Genomic DNA, 20,208 nt, shown 5'->3' with positions numbered 1-20,208 from the left:
TTCCTTTTCCTTTCTCCAAATGAAAGTATCTTCACAATTTCACCTTGTTGTAATAAGCATCTTTTTAAAAATATTTTCGTGAACTTGTTTCTTCATATTTTCCTGTGGATAAAAGAACACATAGATATGGAATTTTTACATAAATAGTGTCGCATACATTTTCTTCTGTTTTTAGCTTCCCTCATTCTATATTGCCATTGTCATTTCAAAAGCATTATTCTGCATCATTATTTTTAATAGTTATAAAGAATTTCATTAAATTATTTGTATTTTCATAGATCTATAATCTATGTATACAATATTTTAGGTTTTGGTTTTTCACTTTACATTGTTACTTGTAGTTTACTTATTTGTCATTTTCAATAGCTATGTATTTTTCCATTAGTGTTATAATTACCATTAAATTGATATTGTTAAGCATTTCAAATTTTCATAAAAATTATTCTTTCCTGTTAGTATATTTTCAAAGAATAGAATTACTAGATTGAATCGTGTCTTGTAACTTGGTAGTAAACTGATCCACAGCAAATTTCCACTACTTCAGCGGCATTCAGCAGTATATAGTGTGCCCATTTTGCATATTCTAGCTGATGCTGGAGATTCTCTTTTCGATTCATTATGTTTACAGAATGTGTAATAATGTTTAAAAAATATATCTTACCATACTTTATGGCCCTTTCTTTTTAAATATCACTTGTGATAACTTAAGATTTACTTCCTAAAATTTTCCATTTTCCTATGTCATGTTTTGTTTTCTTTCTTTCCTTCTGTGTAATATGACTGTCAGTATCTTTTGATTACTTGTGGGGTATGTCCGGATGTTAACATTGCATTACGAAATAAATTTCAGATATTTTTTCCAAAGTTTCTAGTCAGTTATGCTCAATACATATGCATTTTCCCCGTTTTATTGCATTATTTTGATATTTTATTGTATGAACTTTTCTTTTTCTTAAGAAAGCATTGGAGAAGGAAAAGGGGCCTGGCAGATGCCTCAGCTAAAGGAGAGGTGGCTATAAAGGCTTCTGTGAGGATTGTAGCCCTGTCTGAAGTAGCTGTCACTGGAGCAGGTCAAGGCCCCCAGAGGAGTGGTCCCAGGATTCTCTAGTTCTTTTTTCTGCCTTTTGGTTCATTGGCAGAAACAGGCTCTGAAAACAGATAAGAACCTCATTCTCCATGAATTTAGGGATAGATGCTTTTGTATATGTCATTACTTTCTTAGATAGCCATAAGTGAGGAAAGATCAGAGATGCCCCCTACTTGCTTTTCAGAAATTCCCACTGAAAGTTTTTCGGCCTCAAAGTGACAAGCTAAAATGAGGGCATTGAGTTATTTTCCTATAAGTTTTTTTTTTTTTTAATTTGACCCAGTTTTATGTCTAAACATAAATCACTGCTAATTGGCAAGTTATATTTTAGTATGCTAGTAAAATAGAGGCAGGCCCATTTTGGGCTTACTTAACTTACATGAATTAAAAAATTACCCAATATCTAAATATTCTTGCTATAAAATTGTTAATTAACACAAATTTTATGAAATAAAAAGCCAAAAGTCACATTTATCAACAACCCCTGACAATAATTACTATAAAAAATTTGTTGTATGTCTTTTTAGACCTTTTAAGATATATTTAGTATATATATTTAGTATATTCAGCCAACCCTAAAATATATACATATGTATACATACACACATATGTATACATATATACTAAATATGTCTAGTATTTAGCATATGCATATGTAGTATTATATTTTTGTTGAATAAACAAGTTGAACATACTTGTTTTTTAAAATTTAATATATGTTAGACTGCCATATGTTTTTCACATGACCAGAAATCCATCTGTGAGAAAGTATCAAGAATAGTTTTAAACTATGATGATTGGAGAATACTGAAGCTAGATATAGTATACTGTTTATAACTCAAAAGTTAACCATCTACAAAATGGAGGCTTTATTATATACTTGCTTGCTTTTTTCCTACAGTCCTTCAAATTGTAATTAAATTTAAATTGCTCAAAATAACAATTAATTTCACTCAATTTCAGATACATTACAGATTGACCATTAATTTGTCCAACATTTGTTTATAAAGGGGAGATATATATACATGCTTTATATTGTGCTACTTCCTGGTATTGCACAGGTAGCACCGGTCACAGAATGGCAGCGGTGAACAGATATAGTCCTCGAGACTAGATAATTAAGTAAAAATGATCTACTTAAAGTCTCGTGTGGATTGCACTGTGTTGGTCACGAGAGCCAGCCACATCTGGGTTCTCAGGGGCCAGTTTTTCATCGGCAAAATTGTTACCTTTTCATTTTGTTGTATATATTTATTGTTCGTTATTTTTCACATCACTTTTAAACACATTTATTATAGTCAAAAGACACATTATGACCATTAAGTTAATGATACAAGCACCTCAGATTTGAATACAGCTTTATTGCTAAAGAATGAAGAGATCCAATGATTTGGCTTAGAAACAAGACGACTCTGGTTCTTCAATTTACGAAGATGGGAAAAAGCAAATGGACACAGGGGGGCAGCATAATCCTGGTTGACAGCTTGGTGCTTTCTTTTGTAGACCTCTTAAGTGAAAACCTCTACTTTGGTATATACCATGTACATTCGGTCCAGCTGTAAAATGCTGTTTTAGTGGACACCCATTTCCTGCATCAGAGCTTGATTTTATACTTTGTCATGATGTTTACTAGGCACCAGCAAGGAAACAACTTCTGCCTCAGATAATGTGGTTTTGAATTCCTACTTTGCCATGTGGCATCATGACAAATGTTTCCAACTAACTCTCAGATGCTCAGTTTCCTTATTTGTAAAGAGGTAATCAAATAAGATCCTGTATCGGGAAGTAAGCTTTCAATTCTGATATGTGCTATAAATGATAGATATTTCTCAAACCAATATTGTTATTAAAATTATTAGTTGTAGTCTCATTTATTTCCTTTTGGGGGAAGAACTTATTCAAAGATGGCATTGATGGTGTTTCTGTCTGTGCTATTAGCCTATTGAGAATGTGGAATTCTTTCAGACATTTCACTTGGCCTATGAGAATTGTTTAGTCTGTGTATGTTTATTTATTATATATAACCTAGGCTCTTGCTACAATATCTCCTTGGTATGCTGCATTTTTATACTGGGTGGCACTATGAAGCTCTAGAAAGTGACCCAAATCAATCCATTATGTTATTTGATGTAAGATCAGTTATTTTATACATCAATTGATGTACTAAAAATATATCCTCATGAGAATTCGTCACACACACACACACACACACACACACACACACACACACACACACAGCAATCATCAAATGGTAAAGCTACCTCATCAACTATATTACTTTTCTGGTGGTGCTCTGTACAGGGACCATTCTTAATCCAAACCTCTCATGTAATAATTACTTTGCAGACCAGGAGGACTCAAATGTCAGCTTCTCTGTCCTTTAACTCAGCGATTCTCAATCCTATTAGACCCAAGGTCTTTTGTTAATGGGTAGCATACCTCTTATCAAACTGAAATAATATTCATAGTTAATAGAACCAGCTTATACAGGTTATAATATTTCAACTGTAATATAAAGAAGAAATAATAGGAAAATGGTTTAAAATAAAATATGTATATCAATATGTAAATATTGAGCATAATGAAATATTTAGATATGACATGATTTTCAAAATGCCAAAAGGGTCCCAGCGAAGATCCAAACAAAGCAAAAGATATATTTTTTCTTAATTTACATGGTACTTGTATTCCTGAAAATTCATTGCATTTTTAAATTGTGCAAAAAAGTGCTTTGTATTTATGTATAACAGTTAGGTTCCAGGCTCAGATAGTTACAAAATGGTTTCTTGCCTGAAATAATGTCTGATTGGATGTTAAGAAAGGTGTGCAGGAGTCTCTTGAACATTGCAGGACATCCTAGCACCTTTGGCTCCTGCCCATGAACTGTCCCCACAAATTTTGGAAATGATTCTGGGGTTCGTACCAGCTCTGCTAAGAACTACAGCCCTCTCTAGCTGTTCTCTGAGCCATTGGGACACTGACATTCCTGTATCACAGAACCTGTTGAAGCCCAGTCTATATATAACCTTTGTATGAACAGGGCATTGTCTGCCTTCTTTCTGTTCTATTCTTAAGATCTGGCCCATGGTGGTATGTCCTTAGAAAATATTTGTTGAGGGAAAGGATGGATGAATGGATGGGTATATGTAAAGATTTTCCTCTTTGTTCTGTTTTGTAGGTCAACACTTTAGATAATATTTTTTCTCTGTTATGAATCAGGAAGGCTTTTAGAAATTATCATGAGATAAAAAGTAGCAGAAGTCATCTGCCTCTTGAATAATAGGTACTGCAATTAAAATGTCTGTTTTTATCTGTGTGCCATCTCTGTTATCATCTGTAAGCTTTTATTTTGTTAAACTTGAAGATGTCGATACATCATTTCCAGAACGTAAATCTACTTATACCTTTTTTTCTTTCTTTCTAGTTTGGGAAGAGTTGGCCTACTATGAAGAAAACACACGGGATTTTCTTTTCCCTGAGCCCAAGCTGACACCTTCGCACCCTGGGATGTGTAGGGAGGTGCTCATGAAAACGGCTGCAAGTTTTCCGGTAAGTAAGGGATCTCCAATGCCTCCCCTCCTGCTTGCACCCCTCCACCCGGGCTGCAGACCAGATCAGGAGGTGAGCAGCAGGAGTGAGCGAAGCTTCATCTGTATTTGCAGCCGCTCCTCAGCGCTAGCATCAGCACCTTAGCTCCACCTCAGATCATTAGATTTTCATAGGAGCACCCATCCCTGGTGCCAGAAAGGTTAGGGCCGCTGCAGTGAGTGATCCGTGCCAAGCTGGGCTTCTGTGGGGAGAGAAATTCTTGGAACCTGAGCATTGCGTCCCTGATACGGCTTACTCTTGGGTGGATTGCTTTATCTTAGTTGGTTCCTCTGCCACCCTGTTGAGCACTCCTGTTTAGATGCCCCACTTGACATACCAATTATACCAAGTCCTGTTATTGATTTGAAAGGTAGGAGTCTTACCTAACTTGGCTAAATCATTGCCATGTTCACACTGTTACATAGTTATAAAAAGAATGCTTTATTCACAACCTTCTCTTAATGAAGATTAATGGAAAGATTTGGTATCAGCTTATTTAATTATAACTATTGTTTTAGTAATAATAATAGTAAAATAGAGCAGTAATAGTAATAATGCTACCTCTCGTTTATTTTGCACTTTCAGTTTTTTATATGATATCTTATTTTTCTGATAATTCTCAAGTCAGCCGAGGCAGATACTATGGCCACTACTCAATAGAGGGAAACCTGACAAGAGGTTCACAGACTGATACTATTGAAGGATCTTAAAAGACACAACAGTTATTTAGTTAATTATCTAACTGTTTGGGGGGCATTATCTAGACCCAAATTCAAAATATTTATTTTGATGTTATCTATGATGATTTCTAACTCTGCAGCAACTCTGACAATTTTCTCGACTTCTGTGTTACTTGGATGACCTCCAATTTAGGGGCCATATCTTTGTGAATTATAAAAGCATATTTAATACTCGACTTTTCTGTTAGTAAATCACTGTTATTATAATTTAATAAAATGTTATCATCTCCATTTTGTTGAGAGTACTATGCAAAATATATAACATTGTGGGACCTCTGTTTTTATGTTATTTATGATGAAAGAACTTCTAGTTCTAAACACTTCAAATAGCAAACATTCATCAAAAGTTGTCCTAATCAGAATTCCTAATGACCATACCTTTAAGCCCTCCATTATCTTTGAGGGTTTGAAGAAAATCACTGACACCATATTTTTTTCCTTAGAGATATTCTTTGTGTATCACTTATATCCATGTTACTTGTGAGATGCTTGCCTTTATTATTTTGAGTTATTGAGATTTTATTCTTCAGAAACTAAAAGGGAATAAGAATTGGTGAGAATCAGGTGGAAAATATGCTTCATATTAACTTTGGTTTATGTGAGTTTTCTATTAAATAAAAGCCATCTAAAAACATTGGGCTGGTGTCAAGTATCATAAGTATCATACTTATCAAGTATGGTAAGTATCCAGACTAGGAGAAACACACCTACTTATATTCTTCCAAATGTTATCTCTGTTTAACTTTATGGGCATAATTAGGAAGAACAACCTTTTGGAAGTTGTGTTTATAGTTATTCATTAATGAAGGTAACCATCAGATAAAGGGCTTTAAAACTTGAAGATCTTCATGCATTAGGGGAAAGTATCTTCAAATTGTAATTTTGAAGATGTAGTAATTTTTACAGTGAAATTAATCAAACTGTATTTTAAACAATTTTTAAAAAGATAGATGAACTCAATTTCTTTCAAATTTCCTATAAAGCAAAATGAAACCAATTGATGAAGTTTTGTAATAGCCAACATTCATTTGTGCTCACTAGTTGCCAATCACTATGTTTAATTCGTTATGTGGAGTCCTCCTTAACCTTGCAAGGTGGCTACTATTCTTTTCCTCACTTTATTGGTGGGGAAGCTGGCATAGGGAGTTTAAGAAATGTACTCAGAGTCACAGAGCTAGTGAGTGATGGAGCAGAAATTCTCATACTGGCCTATTGGACTTTAAAGTTTGGACTCTTAGTTACTGTTCAATGTTAATTCTCACATGTTTACTTTAGCCCAATGTCCAATTTCTTTGCATTAATATTGTAGAACATGAGAATGAATGACATGTACAGGTCAGGCAAATCATTCGCTTCATTTATTTTTTCTTAATTTATTAATTTATTAAGAATTTGATTTATTTCCTTCATTAAAATGTGACTTTTTCTTTGTATTTCCATGTTTTGTTTTATTATATTTACTTGATATCCTAAGTGATACCCTGTTTCCTGCCGAGGTCAAGAATTTTTTAAAAATATAATCTATTTTCTTGTTAGGTGAAGACAATTTATAAGGTAGGCAGAAAGAGTAGTATTTTTTTAAATTATTAACTTTTAGTTAATTTTGTTTTTTCTCTAGTGTGATGATTCTAGAAAAATCCAGTTGTTAAATTCATTTATTGATCTAACCATCATTGCTATCATCCTGTTTATAAGGAGATTGGACAAGATAGAGCCTGTAAATTTTATCTCCAAACTACTATGCTAAAATTGGTGCTGTTGTGAGAAAGGAAACACATTTCTCCTTACTGTCTGTGAATCATTGCCTGGAGTGGAGGTTATATGACTAACTGAACATGACCGTATAACAGAATGAGAATTCCTTACTGATAGGGTCTCTTCTCTCCTCTCTAAGCAAAGTGAATCAGGGATTTGAAGACCTATTAAGCAGCTGCATAGACAGTGGTTAAATATGGATTCATATTGTTTGGGTTCAATCGAGTTTTGTCACTCAGTGACTGTGACTTAGGGTAAATTACCTAATCACCGTGTAACTTAGTTTTCTCATCTGTAAAATGGGGCTGATAATAGTACTTCTCTTACAAAGTTATTGTGAGGATTAAATGATTAATATATGTATAGTATTTAGCATAATGCTGGCATATAGTTAAGAGCACAATGTGAGCTCTTACATTTTATTATGCTGTCGTCGTCAAAGACTTGATACTGTCTCTTTATGAAGCAATGAGAAGACTGCACTAATCTGTGGTTTAAGAGATAACTTGTTTAGGCTCAGACACTTGGGCCATGGGAGATCAGGAGCTTGGCACACATGGGAGATCTTGTGACCCTGAAACCCCACCCCACCGCCTTCTTTGCAGTCTTGATAACTGGAGGTGAGGCTGTGCTGGTCATGCCACTGTAAATTCTTTTTCAAATGGTCACTTGGTTTATCTGACTCCGTGCAGTAACTGGGCGCTCCTGTTAATAAGCCCAGAAATCTTGAGTTACCAGTCCAGGCCTAGCACTCTTATGGGCATACTATGCATTCCAGAGTGGGGAAAAAAAGAGCTGAGTATGTAGGTTGTGTCGAGAAGGATTCATTCCAAAGACAAGATGAATGTACAGGAATGAACGTGCATAGGAATGAATTAATGCACAGGAAACGAGCTGACTAGTTGATAAATGAACCCCACCTCCCACCAGGAAGTAGCATAGGGTAATGGAAAGAAGATGGGCTTTTGCTGTCTGACAGTTTCAAATCTTGGCTCTACCAATCCCCAGCTGTGTGATGTTGGACAGACTGTTTAACCTCTCTGAGCCTGTTCCCTCACATGTAAAATCCTTATTAAGATAGGATACACACACACATACACCCACATGTATATGTATGTATGTATCTCACAGTATGTTAGAGACAGTATGGTACTAAGCAAAAATAGAAGTATCAATCAATAAAACAAAACGAAGAATTTGGAAGTATATAAATGAACATAAATATTTAGTATAATGTAATATAAAATAAAACAAGTTTTTCAAAGCAAGTAGATAAGGGAAGGAGAATTCCTATCTATCTTTCCCTCTAGATAATCTTTTTTAGTTCCATGGTCCAATGTTTTAAATATAGTAGCTGACCCCATGAATACTGGAGTTGGAATGCCTGGGTTCAGTTACTTGCTCTGCTAAGTTACTGAACTTCTTGTGCCTTAGTTTACACATCTACGAAGTAGAGATACTATTAGGACCTACCTCATGGGGTTGTTGTGAGGATTAGATGAGTTAATATGTGCAAAGCACTTAGGTCAGGGCCTGGCACATAATACGATTTATATGTTTAGCTGTTCTTATTTTGCATATATTTTATTTTGTTTTTCATCTTTATTGATACATACTTTACAAATAAAAATTGTATACATGTAAGGTGTACAGCTTGATGTTTTGATATATATCCACATTGTAAAATAATTGCCACAATCAAGCTAATTAACATATTCATCACTTACTGTTACTAGTTACCATTTGTTTCTTTGTGGTGAGAACACTTGGAAAACTTCAAATGTAAAATATAGTATTGTTAACTATAGTCACATTGCTGTATGTTTGGTCTCCAGAACTTATTCATCTCGCATAACCCTTTGACCAACATCTCCCTGTTTCTCCTATCCTCCAGCCCCTGGTAACCAATAGTCTATTTTCTGCTTCTGCAAGTTTGACTACTTTAGAATCCTCAGACAAGCGAGATCATGCAGAATTTATTTTTTGTTATCTGGCTCATTTCACTTAGCATAATGTCCTTCAGGTTCTTCTGTGTTGTCACAAATGTGGTATTTCTTTTTAAAGGCTGAGTAATATTTCATTGTGTGTGTGTGTGTGTGTGTGTGTGTATTATGAGTATATTTTAAATAGTGTGTGTGGATTATGCCAACCATACAAAGAGCAATTAAGTTCTTTTATGATTTCAAGTTAGGATGGGATGGACAAAGAACTTGTTTCTAGTAATCTTATTTGCCTCTTTTATTCTGTTTTATTTTTAGGGCATTGCTCCCAAAATTGAGTTTTCTACGAGAACAGCTATCAGAGAATGTGTGTTTCTGCATAGAAACAGATTTCTTGTAAGTATAATCAAAGAGTGAGTAATATAAATGTCAGGCATTTTCTCTACAAATTTAAAGAACTCAGTTTACCAAGTTTAGATGCAACTGGACGAATAGAAACCTGGAGACTTATTGCTAGGTTTGAATTTCTGTATTTAAGCTATTTGCTCAGCCTATCACATTAGAGCGAGTATATTTGGCACATATTCATCATGGTATGGTTGGTGGAGCAGAATGATCCAGAAGCTAAGATCACAAGTTTGAAGTGTAAGTTAGTTAGCTTTACTGGTTGTTGTTGTTCTATGACTTTTACTTTTGATCTTAAGAACAATACTGTTTCCTTCCTCTGAGCTGAAGCTCAGAGTTGAATTTGCAGGCCATCTTTGGTAACCGCGAGGGGTCTTGAAGCATCCATGAACACTACTTCCATTTTACTCTCTCATTCAGCCCTAATTTCCTTTTAAGCTTTATTTCTTTCTATGTTTCTTTTACCTTTTTTGTACACATTTTTAAAAACTATTTAAAGTCCTTTCTAAAACAATGTGGAGAATGAATGAATGAAATTTGTAAAGCTTTAGGTACTTTGCTCGTCATCCTAAATCTTGCCTGGGTTCTTAGAAAAAAACCTTGGATATGTGGGGCTGTGGGTTATAAGACACTGAATGAGAAGAGTCACTAGTGTGCAAATCCATCAATTGCCTGGGCATCATAACTCATATAATGGGAGACCAATGACTAATTTTAAAGAAGGCATTAGCTATTTTTTAGTTTTTCTTTATTTACCCACTATTTTTTCCAATCTGTTTGCTATGTGTGTGCTGTGATTTTTTGTGTTTCTTTTTTTTTTAATAGCTCCTAATATAGATCTTCCTTTAAGTGTTAACTTTTTAAAGTAATATATTTTATTTTTTCTTATAACACAAGTATCTCACTTATTTTAGAAAATTAGAAAATATGGATAAGCAAAAAGGACATAAAAATAAAATTATCTGTCATTCTTACTATCTAGAGATGAACATTACTAAATTTTTTTAGTATATCCTTCTATACGACACGTGTGCACACACACACTGCACATCGTTTTGTACCCTTCCTTTTTCACTTAATATACCATGAACGTATTCTCCTGTCCTTAAGTATTCTTATACCAGGCAGTTTTTCATGGCTTTATCATATTCCATTGTGTGAAATTACCATACTTCGTTTGGCCAATCATTTTCTTATTGTTGGGCACTTAATTGATATTTCAGAGTCCAGTCAGGAAAACAAACCACGCCTGTCATTTTAACAGAAAAATTTAATATAAAAAAAAAAGTCTTAGTAAGGGTTGGAGTGCTAGAAGATGAAAGAGGAACATGGAAGTGATAGAGATAGTAACTGCAGAAGGTGGATTCTACCTCTAGAGCTGGGGGCACAAAGGAAAGAGGTTGGGTCATGAAGAACATAGACGTTTGGGGAAGGGACCCTGGGGAGGGACTGCCTTCCTAGGTGCTTCTGCAGGAGTTCAGAGGTAGGACTCTGATGAGCTGGGACTCAGACCTTAGAGGAGGGGGGACCCTCCTCATTGCTGGTGCCTCAGGAGCTTGGAGGAAGGATCATTTGGGGCTAGACCCAAATCTCTGAGTTCTGGGATATCTGAGAGGGGCACAGTGAGGCTTGTTCTGGCATTGTGATGGGGAGGAAACGATAAACTGAAACCATTTGCTGCTGCCAAGGTGAAGAACAGTTGCTGGGGTGATGCCGACGGGACTAGACTGCAGAACTGGCAGTGGCTAGTCCGCCTTCCTCTTTCAATCTTGTGTTCTCCTTCTAGCACCTTATAGTGGTAGAGCCTAAAAGAACAGCTGGAAGGCAGAAAGGGGGTTAGCAGAATGCCAGCCCCAATATCATAAAGCTGAGTATAGAAAGGTGGGTTTGGAGCTGAGAGGCCATTGCTTATTCACCACTCACCAATATAGTTGATTTCTTATTGTTAAACTATTAAAAGAATTTTTGCAGCTGTACACATAACCGTAATTATTTCCTTATAATAAATTCCTTGAAGTGAAATTTCTGGATATGAGTGTATGCCAGATTTTTTCTCTCTTTTTCTCAGTATCAGTCTTAATCTCACACCTAGCCATAATTATTTCCTTATAATATATTTCTTGAAGTAAAATTCCTGGACCAAGTGTATGCCAAATTTTCTGTCTCTCGATCTCATCTCTCTCAATCTCTCTATATCTATCAATATCTACCTCTGACTGGCAGAGGGTGTCTGAAACTTTCCAACTTTCTCCTAATACGAATAAATCTTACTGGTACTAATCAAAATATACTAGCAAGTTATAAATACTAGTGATGTTAAGCCGAACTGAAGAGAAATTAAGCAGAGAGAAGCCCTTCCTTAAGTTCATGTTTTATAAATCCAAGGTGTTCAGTCTTCTACTTTAGTTAAACAAAGTTCAATTAAATACAATTATATTCTGATTGAATTTTTTTTATATTTCTTGTTTTTAACATATTGTTTCTTTTTTTTTTTTGATTTCAGGAAGAAAGATATAAGTCACGAAGGCCTTTATCTACATCATATGGGCCCAGATGTCCCTTAAATAATATGCAGATGAAGCCAAAGGAGAGTAATCTTAACAGACGGCCCCAAAGCATGCAATCCCGGGCGCCTTCTCCATATTCTGCCAGGCGTTTTTCCCAGGACCAGCCAGCTCAAATGAACCTTGGAAATAATTTCAGAATCTCCAGAGAAAGCAAACCTCCATTTGTAGTTAGACATGTGAGCTTAAAATTACTTTTCATAGTTCTTTGAAATGATGAGGGTGTGAATGAGAGCAGAATAAAAAGAGGTTGGGCCATTAAAACAAATGAGTAATATTAAATAAAGAGGGAATTCAAACTGAATAATAACTATGATTAAATTATGCTCTCTTCCTAGAGTCATTGTCACAAAGCTCCTATAAAGATGTCTGTACAGAGTACTTGCTTAGTAGATATCAGGCATCTCTATTTTTAATTTTTTAAAATTATTAACAGAGTGCGATGTCTACATATGGCAAGAAGACTTAGTGAACTGACAGGGTAGAAGACGCATAACAAAGTCTGGCACATATCCTGTACCGATCTAGAACTAAAGTGTCGTCAGTTTTAAAGAAAACTGCTTGAATTTTTTATTGAAGTTGTAGTTCTTTGGCCACATTTTAAAAAGCAAGGAAAATGTGGCTGCAGAAAGAAGCAATGTGCCATACTCAAAATCCTTAATTAAATTTACCTTAGATTTAACCCTTAGAAAGTAGTAAGCAGATTTAATCACACTTATTCTTATAGTCTCCTTAAATTTTTTGACTACTACAAGAGTAATGGAAAATATGGAAAAGTTCAAAAAAATTACCCATTTACTCACCAACATAATAAAAATAAACTAAAATTTTATTTAATTTAATGCATTTTCTTTCACCTTTTTTATATTTATAAAGCTTAATTTTCACATAAAGTTGTAGCTATACTGCATTATATACAGATTTGTTTCTCAATATAAAGTTACTATCACATTAAAAACATTTCCTATATTTCATAATCTTCATGAACACCATTCTGCATTCTAGTTCACGACTTATTCTCCAGTAGTTCTTACAACTCCAGTAGTTAACTATTGATGTTATCATCAAGTTGATAGTTTGACTTAAAGCCACTAGTGGTAATGTTTATATATTAGACATCATATATGAAGCAAGGTCAGGCCCAAAGTCAAGGTGCTGTTGAGATGACTGATATAGAGTTGGCTTTTAGGTAAAACAGAGATTTTTTTTCTGGCTAGAAACTATAGAACAGATGTTTTCTTCATGGTGACCTATGTAAAAATGTCTGGCAAAAATCTAGCAACCAATTTTTAAACATGGCATCATAAAAGTGTTGAATTTTTATTGGACAGTTTGTTTTATTCCATTTGAAATAAAATTGTATTTGTAAAATACAACTTTAGTTTATGCTGTTATGGGCCCAATAAGCTTAAAATATTGGGAGATTTCTTAGGGAATATAACTGGCTTGACATTTATTTTATTCAATAAATTCTTATACAGCCTTTACTAAGTGCCAAGCTCCTTTCTAAGTGCCTTATACATGTTAACTCTTTTATTTAGCCAGATTTCCTGATGATACCTGATGTTTCTTTAAGTAGAAACATTAAAATTTAGAGGATGTAATATAGTGAAGATTGTGAATACTAATCAATGTATTTCATAAGTAGAATGAAGAGTAACATTACAACCTGCCATCTTGAAACTTAAACAAACAAATACACAAGGTAAAAAAAATCCAGCAACTCTATAATGTCATAGATATTCTGGAAGAGTTAATATTTCAAGTATTTTGACCTATTTTTAAATCATATTGTCCTATTTAGGAAAATATGGTCACCTTAGGTAAAATAATACAGTCCCCACTATTTTTTTTTCAAGTGTATAGACACTCAGACTGGCAAAGGATATGGAAGGCTGAACTGTCACTTTGTGATAATCCCTTGTCTTCAGGGAGGACCCCACCTAGGTCAGCACTGTTCAGACTGTTTAGGAACATGACACTCTGTCCCATTTTAAAAGACTGTAAAATAAACTTCATTCACTCTTTTCTGGGTTGATCCTTACCAATGGTTAGACTATAACTTTTGTTCAACTTTAATTTTTTATGCTAACATTTAGCCCATATCTTTGTGTTGTAGCCTCAGTGAAGACAGGGACAGCTTCCCCTACTGGGATAACATTTAACGTACTTGGAGACTGTGATTTAATTTGTTCCCAACCTTCTTTTCTCACCTGCATGACTCACGATTGAGGGGGAGAAAGGCATTACAGGTAATAAGAGATTTTATTTCTTTCCTTTACTTCCAGGTGGACAGCACAAAGCCCTTTGGTGAGAATATTTCAGAACATCATTCCCTGAAGTCTAGAAGAAAATCTAAGTTTTCAAACTTTCCCTTTCCAATGAGAAGAGGTACTCAAGTTTCTTGTAATTTCCCTGTGGGAATGAATGCATCCTACTTCTAAATCTTCCTTCATTCTGCAGAATCACAAGTTTCTTTGTGATTCACAAGTGGAATTTTTAGGGAAGGAGTCCACGTGGAGTAGAGTCAGCTGAGAAACTGTCCATTTCAGAGTTCCCCTAGCTATTGAAGGGAACTGCTCTGAGTAGTGTGGTCATCAAGTGTCATCTAGTTCCAATTGCTCCTTGGCTAGATTAGAAAAGGAAGGAGCAGTTCATTCTGGTGCTAACTCCTTGCAAAGACACCATTGATGGCCAGCAATTAAAACTTACCATTTCTCTGAATGTGAAAGAGCAGGAGGAGATTGGTGGTGAGAAGACTTAACATTTGCTTTACAAAATTCCATGTCAGCGAAGAGGGAACTAACTCTATTTGAAGCAGTTAGGTTAAGGCAGGGCATCTCAGATTTTCAGGTTTCAGGACCCTTTTGCATTCTTAAACATTGAGGACCCCAAAGAGCTTTTGTTTATATGGTTGATATCTATTAATATTACCATATTAAAAATTAAAACTGAAACATATATCCCACTAGCCATCAGAGTGGTGGTGTCATGACATGTCATGTAGGTTTTTAAAAACTCAAAAATAAGAGTGGAATTATACTAAGAATATGTCTTAGTATAATTAGGAGAAAAGTTTTGACCTTGCAGGTCTCCTGAAGGGCTTGGGAACACCTCAAGAGGGCCCTGGACCAAACACATTGAGAGTCACTGGGTTAAAATATCCCTTGGAGGCTTTTACTTTATAATTAAAATACATAAACCATGTTAACAATGAAGGTCATGGCAATGAATTTCAGCAATTCCTGAACTTAATAAAAATTCTTATGATAGAAGGGGATTTTGATAGCCCATTCTCTTGACTCATGATAGAATTGGACCTGTGCCATCTCTGACAACAGGGGTTCCAGTCTTAGGTTTAAAGGTTTATACTTTTAAAGGGCTGCACAATCTTATAGTAACTCAAGACACTGTCCTTGGATCATGTGTGATTGTTCGATAGCAGCCAACTAAGGTCAGAATATAGTTTGAAACAAAGTGTTTTATCACCTCTGACATTTAATTTAAGTCCTCTGGATTGAAAATCACCAGTGTAACCCATAAAAGCAGCACTGTCTTCCCTATTACTGTGAAATCAAACAACAGCAAATATCCTTTCCCTGGGAGTACAAGTTTGGCTTAATGCTGGCTCAATTACAATGGAACTCATACATAATCACACGAGTCTTGGCCTTTGTCTTTTCTTAATCCTGACAGGTGGAGAACTAAGGTTCCAGAGAGGTTATAGAGTACATACAGGTCACACAGCAAGTTTTTGGCAAACCTACTCTTAGAGAAGACGTTCAGACCTATGGGCCCAGATCCGTGGAATCCCTGTAGCTGCCAAGCCAGACCTTTGCTTAGGTCACCTGTCAGCTCATTCATCCAGGCTTCAAGTAGAATAAAGCAGTGTTTCTCAAATTTGAATGTGCATTTGAATCACCTGGGGATCATGTTAAACTGAAGATTCTGATTCAGTAGGGCTGGGTTAGGGCCCAGGATCCTTCTTTTCTAACAAGTTTCCAGGTGGTAACAATGTTGCTGGTCCATGGACTGCACTTTGAGAAACAAGGGAACAAAGGCAAGACCCTGTGGAAGGGAGTGCTCAAGACCATTAGCAAGGGGGCCACAGGGCGGATTTGTGGCCATAGGTGAAAAGGACCTTAGTTAGCATTGCCAATACCCTGCTAAGCTGGGAAAAGAGAACTTCTGGGACAAGAGAGACACATACCTGCATGCCCAGAGGATATGACTATGCCAGGCTTTAAAATCCCTGTTCATAGCTTCTTTCCCTATTGCCAGTGGCACAGGGGAATCAGCAATCCAGGAAAAGCCCATTGTCACTGCTTAAGCCCCGGTCATATTAGGGGAAACCATGATGGCCTTAGCATAGCCTTGCAAATACTCATTTCAAAAGTATTTTTTTCTCAGTCTGGAAAAATTCAATTTAGTCTTGGTTTTGTCTATGTGTATTAATTATTTCACTTCCTAGTCATTCTTCCTATTCTCTGGCATTAGGTTTCCTTACTTATAATTAGGGTAATCATAATGATTTGCCTTTTTTGCTCCAAGCTCTTACATATTTTTACATTGTCTCAATTTAATATTTATGTCTACCTTAAACAAATATAATCAAGAGTTTCTGCATAAATAGGATTCCATGAAAACCAAATACGAAGGGAATGGCAGAAGGGCAAAATATATGAATTTTATATTAGAGCCACATAACTTTCTTTTAGGTTATTGACACTTGAGCAAATATGAGTTTTCCAGGCTGCTTAAGGGGTACTGAAATTATTGCTTCACTTTAGACTCTCTTTTACTCTTCCCATATTCATATGTGCTATCATTAGTAACATAACCTCATTGTTGACCTCAAGAGGATAGAAAAAAATGACCAAACTGCTGTGACTTAAAGGAGACTTAAAAGTGATAATGCAATTTACAAAGGAGCATTTAAGTTCTTCAATAATTTATTCAATGAGTAACATTTTTATACTGCAGTGAAATAAATGTAATGGCAGTTTTAGGGGTAACTGGTAATAAAGAGTCATTGATATACCTGTTCCTCTTTCTTCCAGCTTCCTCTCTTGACAGCCTTGCAGCTAACGTAAAGGTAATTTTAGCAGTAGCATTTGTAAAATTATTTATTTCCAGCTATCTAAGGTCAATTATTGTGCTTTCTCCAATGAGTTATGATAGTTTATTTCTAACTCTTGCTGCTTATGGAATTGCTGTAGAGTTTAAGCGGTGCCTAAGCTCCCCTGCCTATTTTGTTTTGTTTTAGTTGTCCCCTCCCTCCATAAATGCTTTTTTCATTTGTTGGATGAATCACCAGTGAGAGTGTGTGTAAGCCCAGTATCTACTTTATCAGTAGGATTTTCATTGCTTTTTCTCTAATCAAATATCTTTATACACAGAAGTGGTAAATCACTTGTTCTTGAAGTTCGGTTTGTCAAGGTGAAGGGGCAGAGTTCTGTGTTGCAACACGAGAATAAATGTATGCAGAGAAAATGGAGTATTCTGTGAAATTCTGAAAAGTAAAACTACAGTTAAAGAATAATGTACATTATCACTCAGGTTATTAAAGCACCAGATGAACGGATTGTTTTAAGGAATGAATCACCATCACCTCTAGATTCAAGTAAGTTTGGGAAGCCCTCGCCCAGTTACGGTAACCAAGGGGATGCCGAGTTCCTCCAGGAAACTTCATTTGCCAGCTCCCAGCACTCCAGATCTCCCAGCCCTCTTCTGGATCAGCCCCTTCTCCAAGAAAGGTCAGCAGCAACTGCCCATCTCTTTGCATGAAGAGTGCCTTGTGATCTGGCAAGAGAAAAGCCAGGTCACTACATCATTTGCTTCCTCAGGAATATTTAGCTGGTGACAATTTGATATGAAACATTATTCCTTTAAAAATCTCCCCAGAAGTAAGAATTGAGCCTTTTTTTGTGTGTGGACATATGTTTTTATTTCTGTTGGGTAGATACCTAGAAATGAGATTACTAGCTGGTATGATAAGTGTATGTTTAACTTTTTCCCCCCATTTTTTCCTGCTTATTGTTCTATTCCTTTGTTTATTGGGAGAGTACTCAATTTCTCAGTTTGCCTAGAGTTCTTTTTTAAAAAAAATAAATTTATTTATTTAAGATAGTTTCAAGTATACAGTACATTGGTTAGACATCTATAATGTTCATAAAACGATCCCCCCAATTGCTCCCTACCTCCCCTAGCCCTCCATTTAACCATCATATTAATGCTAAGTGCATTCCCTCTGTCATGCTCCCTATACCCAACTATCAACTACTAATTTGTACTTCTTTAACCCTTTACCCCATTATTCCAGCCTCCCAACCCTCCTCCCCTCTGTCCATCACCAAATCGTTCACTATATTTGTGAGTCTGTTTTTGATTAGTTTGTTCTTTTTGTTCCTTAGATAATGCATATAAGTGAAATCATATGGTATTTATCTTTCTCTGTCTAACTTATTTCACTCAGCATAATAACTTCTAGGTCCATCGGTGTCATTGCAAATGGTAGGATTTAATTTTTTTAAATAACTGAGTAATATCCAAAGAAAACTGAAACAATAATTCATAAAGATTTATGCACTCCAATATTCATGGCAGCACAATTTACAATAGCCAAGATATGGAAGCAACCTAAATGCCCATCAACAGATGATTGGATAAAGAAATTATGGTTCACTTATATAAGAGTTGAGCCTTATGTCTTGCCCCTGGAAAACATCTTAGGATTTTTGTTGAAAATGGGACAGATAGCTAATTTGGCATTGGTGCTATTTATTTATCCATATTTAGCTGATATAAATTTTAAAACTCAAGCTTTTGATTTTACCAGTATAAAAATGCTCACTATAGAGATTTTGGAAATTATAGAAAAATGAAAAGGAGTGAAAAAAAATTACCCATATTCCTACCACCCAAAGACAAACATCAGCAACATGTGGGTATATTTTCTTTCTCCTTTTCTAGACATGGTTTCTGGGTTTGTTTATATTACTGATATAAATTTAAAAAAAAAAGATGATCACAGAAGTTTGGAGGGCAGGCCAGAGATGGAGAGCAGAATTTTTTTTTTTTTCCTAACTGTACTGTCTAGTAACATTGCTAACCATTTGGTTTGCCTAGGACTGTCCCAGTCTTATATTCTGAGGAACCCTTTAGTCACAGGCAAACCCAGGACAGTTGGTCACCTTACTTCCACATAAGTGGCACAGGAAATAATATTTTCAAGACAGCTGTTTTGAATGAAGTATATGCCTTTGTATCGTTGGGGATGAATCCATTCCCTGTTGACTTCAGCATGATTGCAGAGGTGGCCCCTAGAACACTAGGTGCTATCAGTACTTTTGGAAACTTCATTCATATCAGCATCTTCCCATATCAACATCATTGGGACCAGTGTTTCCATGCCCATATTGCAGGAGCACATGAGAAACACTTTTCAAGTTTCTGCTAGCTTAATACTGAAATCAGTAAGGGCCAAGTTTGCAGGGATGCATTGGGGAGACAAATTTTGGATTGAGAATTAGTCCAAAGTTTTAATGGAAGAAGTAAGTGGAAAACTCTCTTAACTAGCAGGGTGAAAATAGTAGTCCCAAAGGAGAGAGGAACACTTTTGAGACTGTTCCTTATATTCATCATATGGTTAGTGTCACATCCCATCAGCACACATCCTTACTTTTCCACTGCATGAGAAGGCTGTAATAAAGGCGCAACGTTGCTCCTATCTATTGTCATCATTTCATCCTGTCACCATTTTCAAAGATCTTCAAATGTAATATCGATTGTACATAATAATAGTGGTAACAAATGTAGGAATTGTTTTGGTACTGGTTACTCAAGACCTATGAAAAAACATTACAGTGTCCAGCTGGTGGCTATTTTTCATTGCTAACTTTATTTATAGTTTTGAAACATTTCCATTCCATGCTTTTAAAAATTCTTAGAGGAGCATAGAAATGATGTGCCCTGCCTTTTCTTAAACATGTGCAGTGCTTCAGGTGGTGCTTTCATTTACTGAGTTGTTTTCTTGGGTTGGTAAAGGATTTGTGTAGATCCAGTCATACTCTTGGTCTTGGCTCCCTGGAAACCAGCTGTATGTGCTTGCTACAGAGAGAGCTGGAGTA

The 20,208-nt window shown here is 35.7% G+C and overlaps 1 protein-coding gene across 5 annotated transcripts in view; it reads left to right on the top strand.

Moving 5' to 3' along the window:
* Positions 1–20,208, top strand: part of SPATA6L (spermatogenesis associated 6 like) — a 45,242-nt gene that overhangs the window by 17,656 nt on the left and 7,378 nt on the right. For all 5 annotated transcript variants that reach the window (XM_016138345.2, XM_036238500.1, XM_016138346.2 and 2 more), the window contains 6 exons: positions 4,512–4,636; positions 9,429–9,506; positions 12,019–12,258; positions 14,368–14,470; positions 17,140–17,174; positions 17,639–17,835. In XM_016138345.2, coding sequence (XP_015993831.1) covers positions 4,512–4,636; positions 9,429–9,506; positions 12,019–12,258; positions 14,368–14,470; positions 17,140–17,174; positions 17,639–17,835 — 778 coding nt within the window. The remainder of the gene's footprint in view (positions 1–4,511; positions 4,637–9,428; positions 9,507–12,018; positions 12,259–14,367; positions 14,471–17,139; positions 17,175–17,638; positions 17,836–20,208) is intronic.

Source organism: Rousettus aegyptiacus, unplaced genomic scaffold (genome assembly GCF_014176215.1).
Source record: "Rousettus aegyptiacus isolate mRouAeg1 unplaced genomic scaffold, mRouAeg1.p scaffold_m13_p_3, whole genome shotgun sequence".
Lineage (NCBI taxonomy): Eukaryota > Metazoa > Chordata > Mammalia > Chiroptera > Pteropodidae > Rousettus > Rousettus aegyptiacus.
Note: the sequence above shows the minus strand (reverse complement) of the source record. Positions and strands in the feature narration are given on the sequence as shown.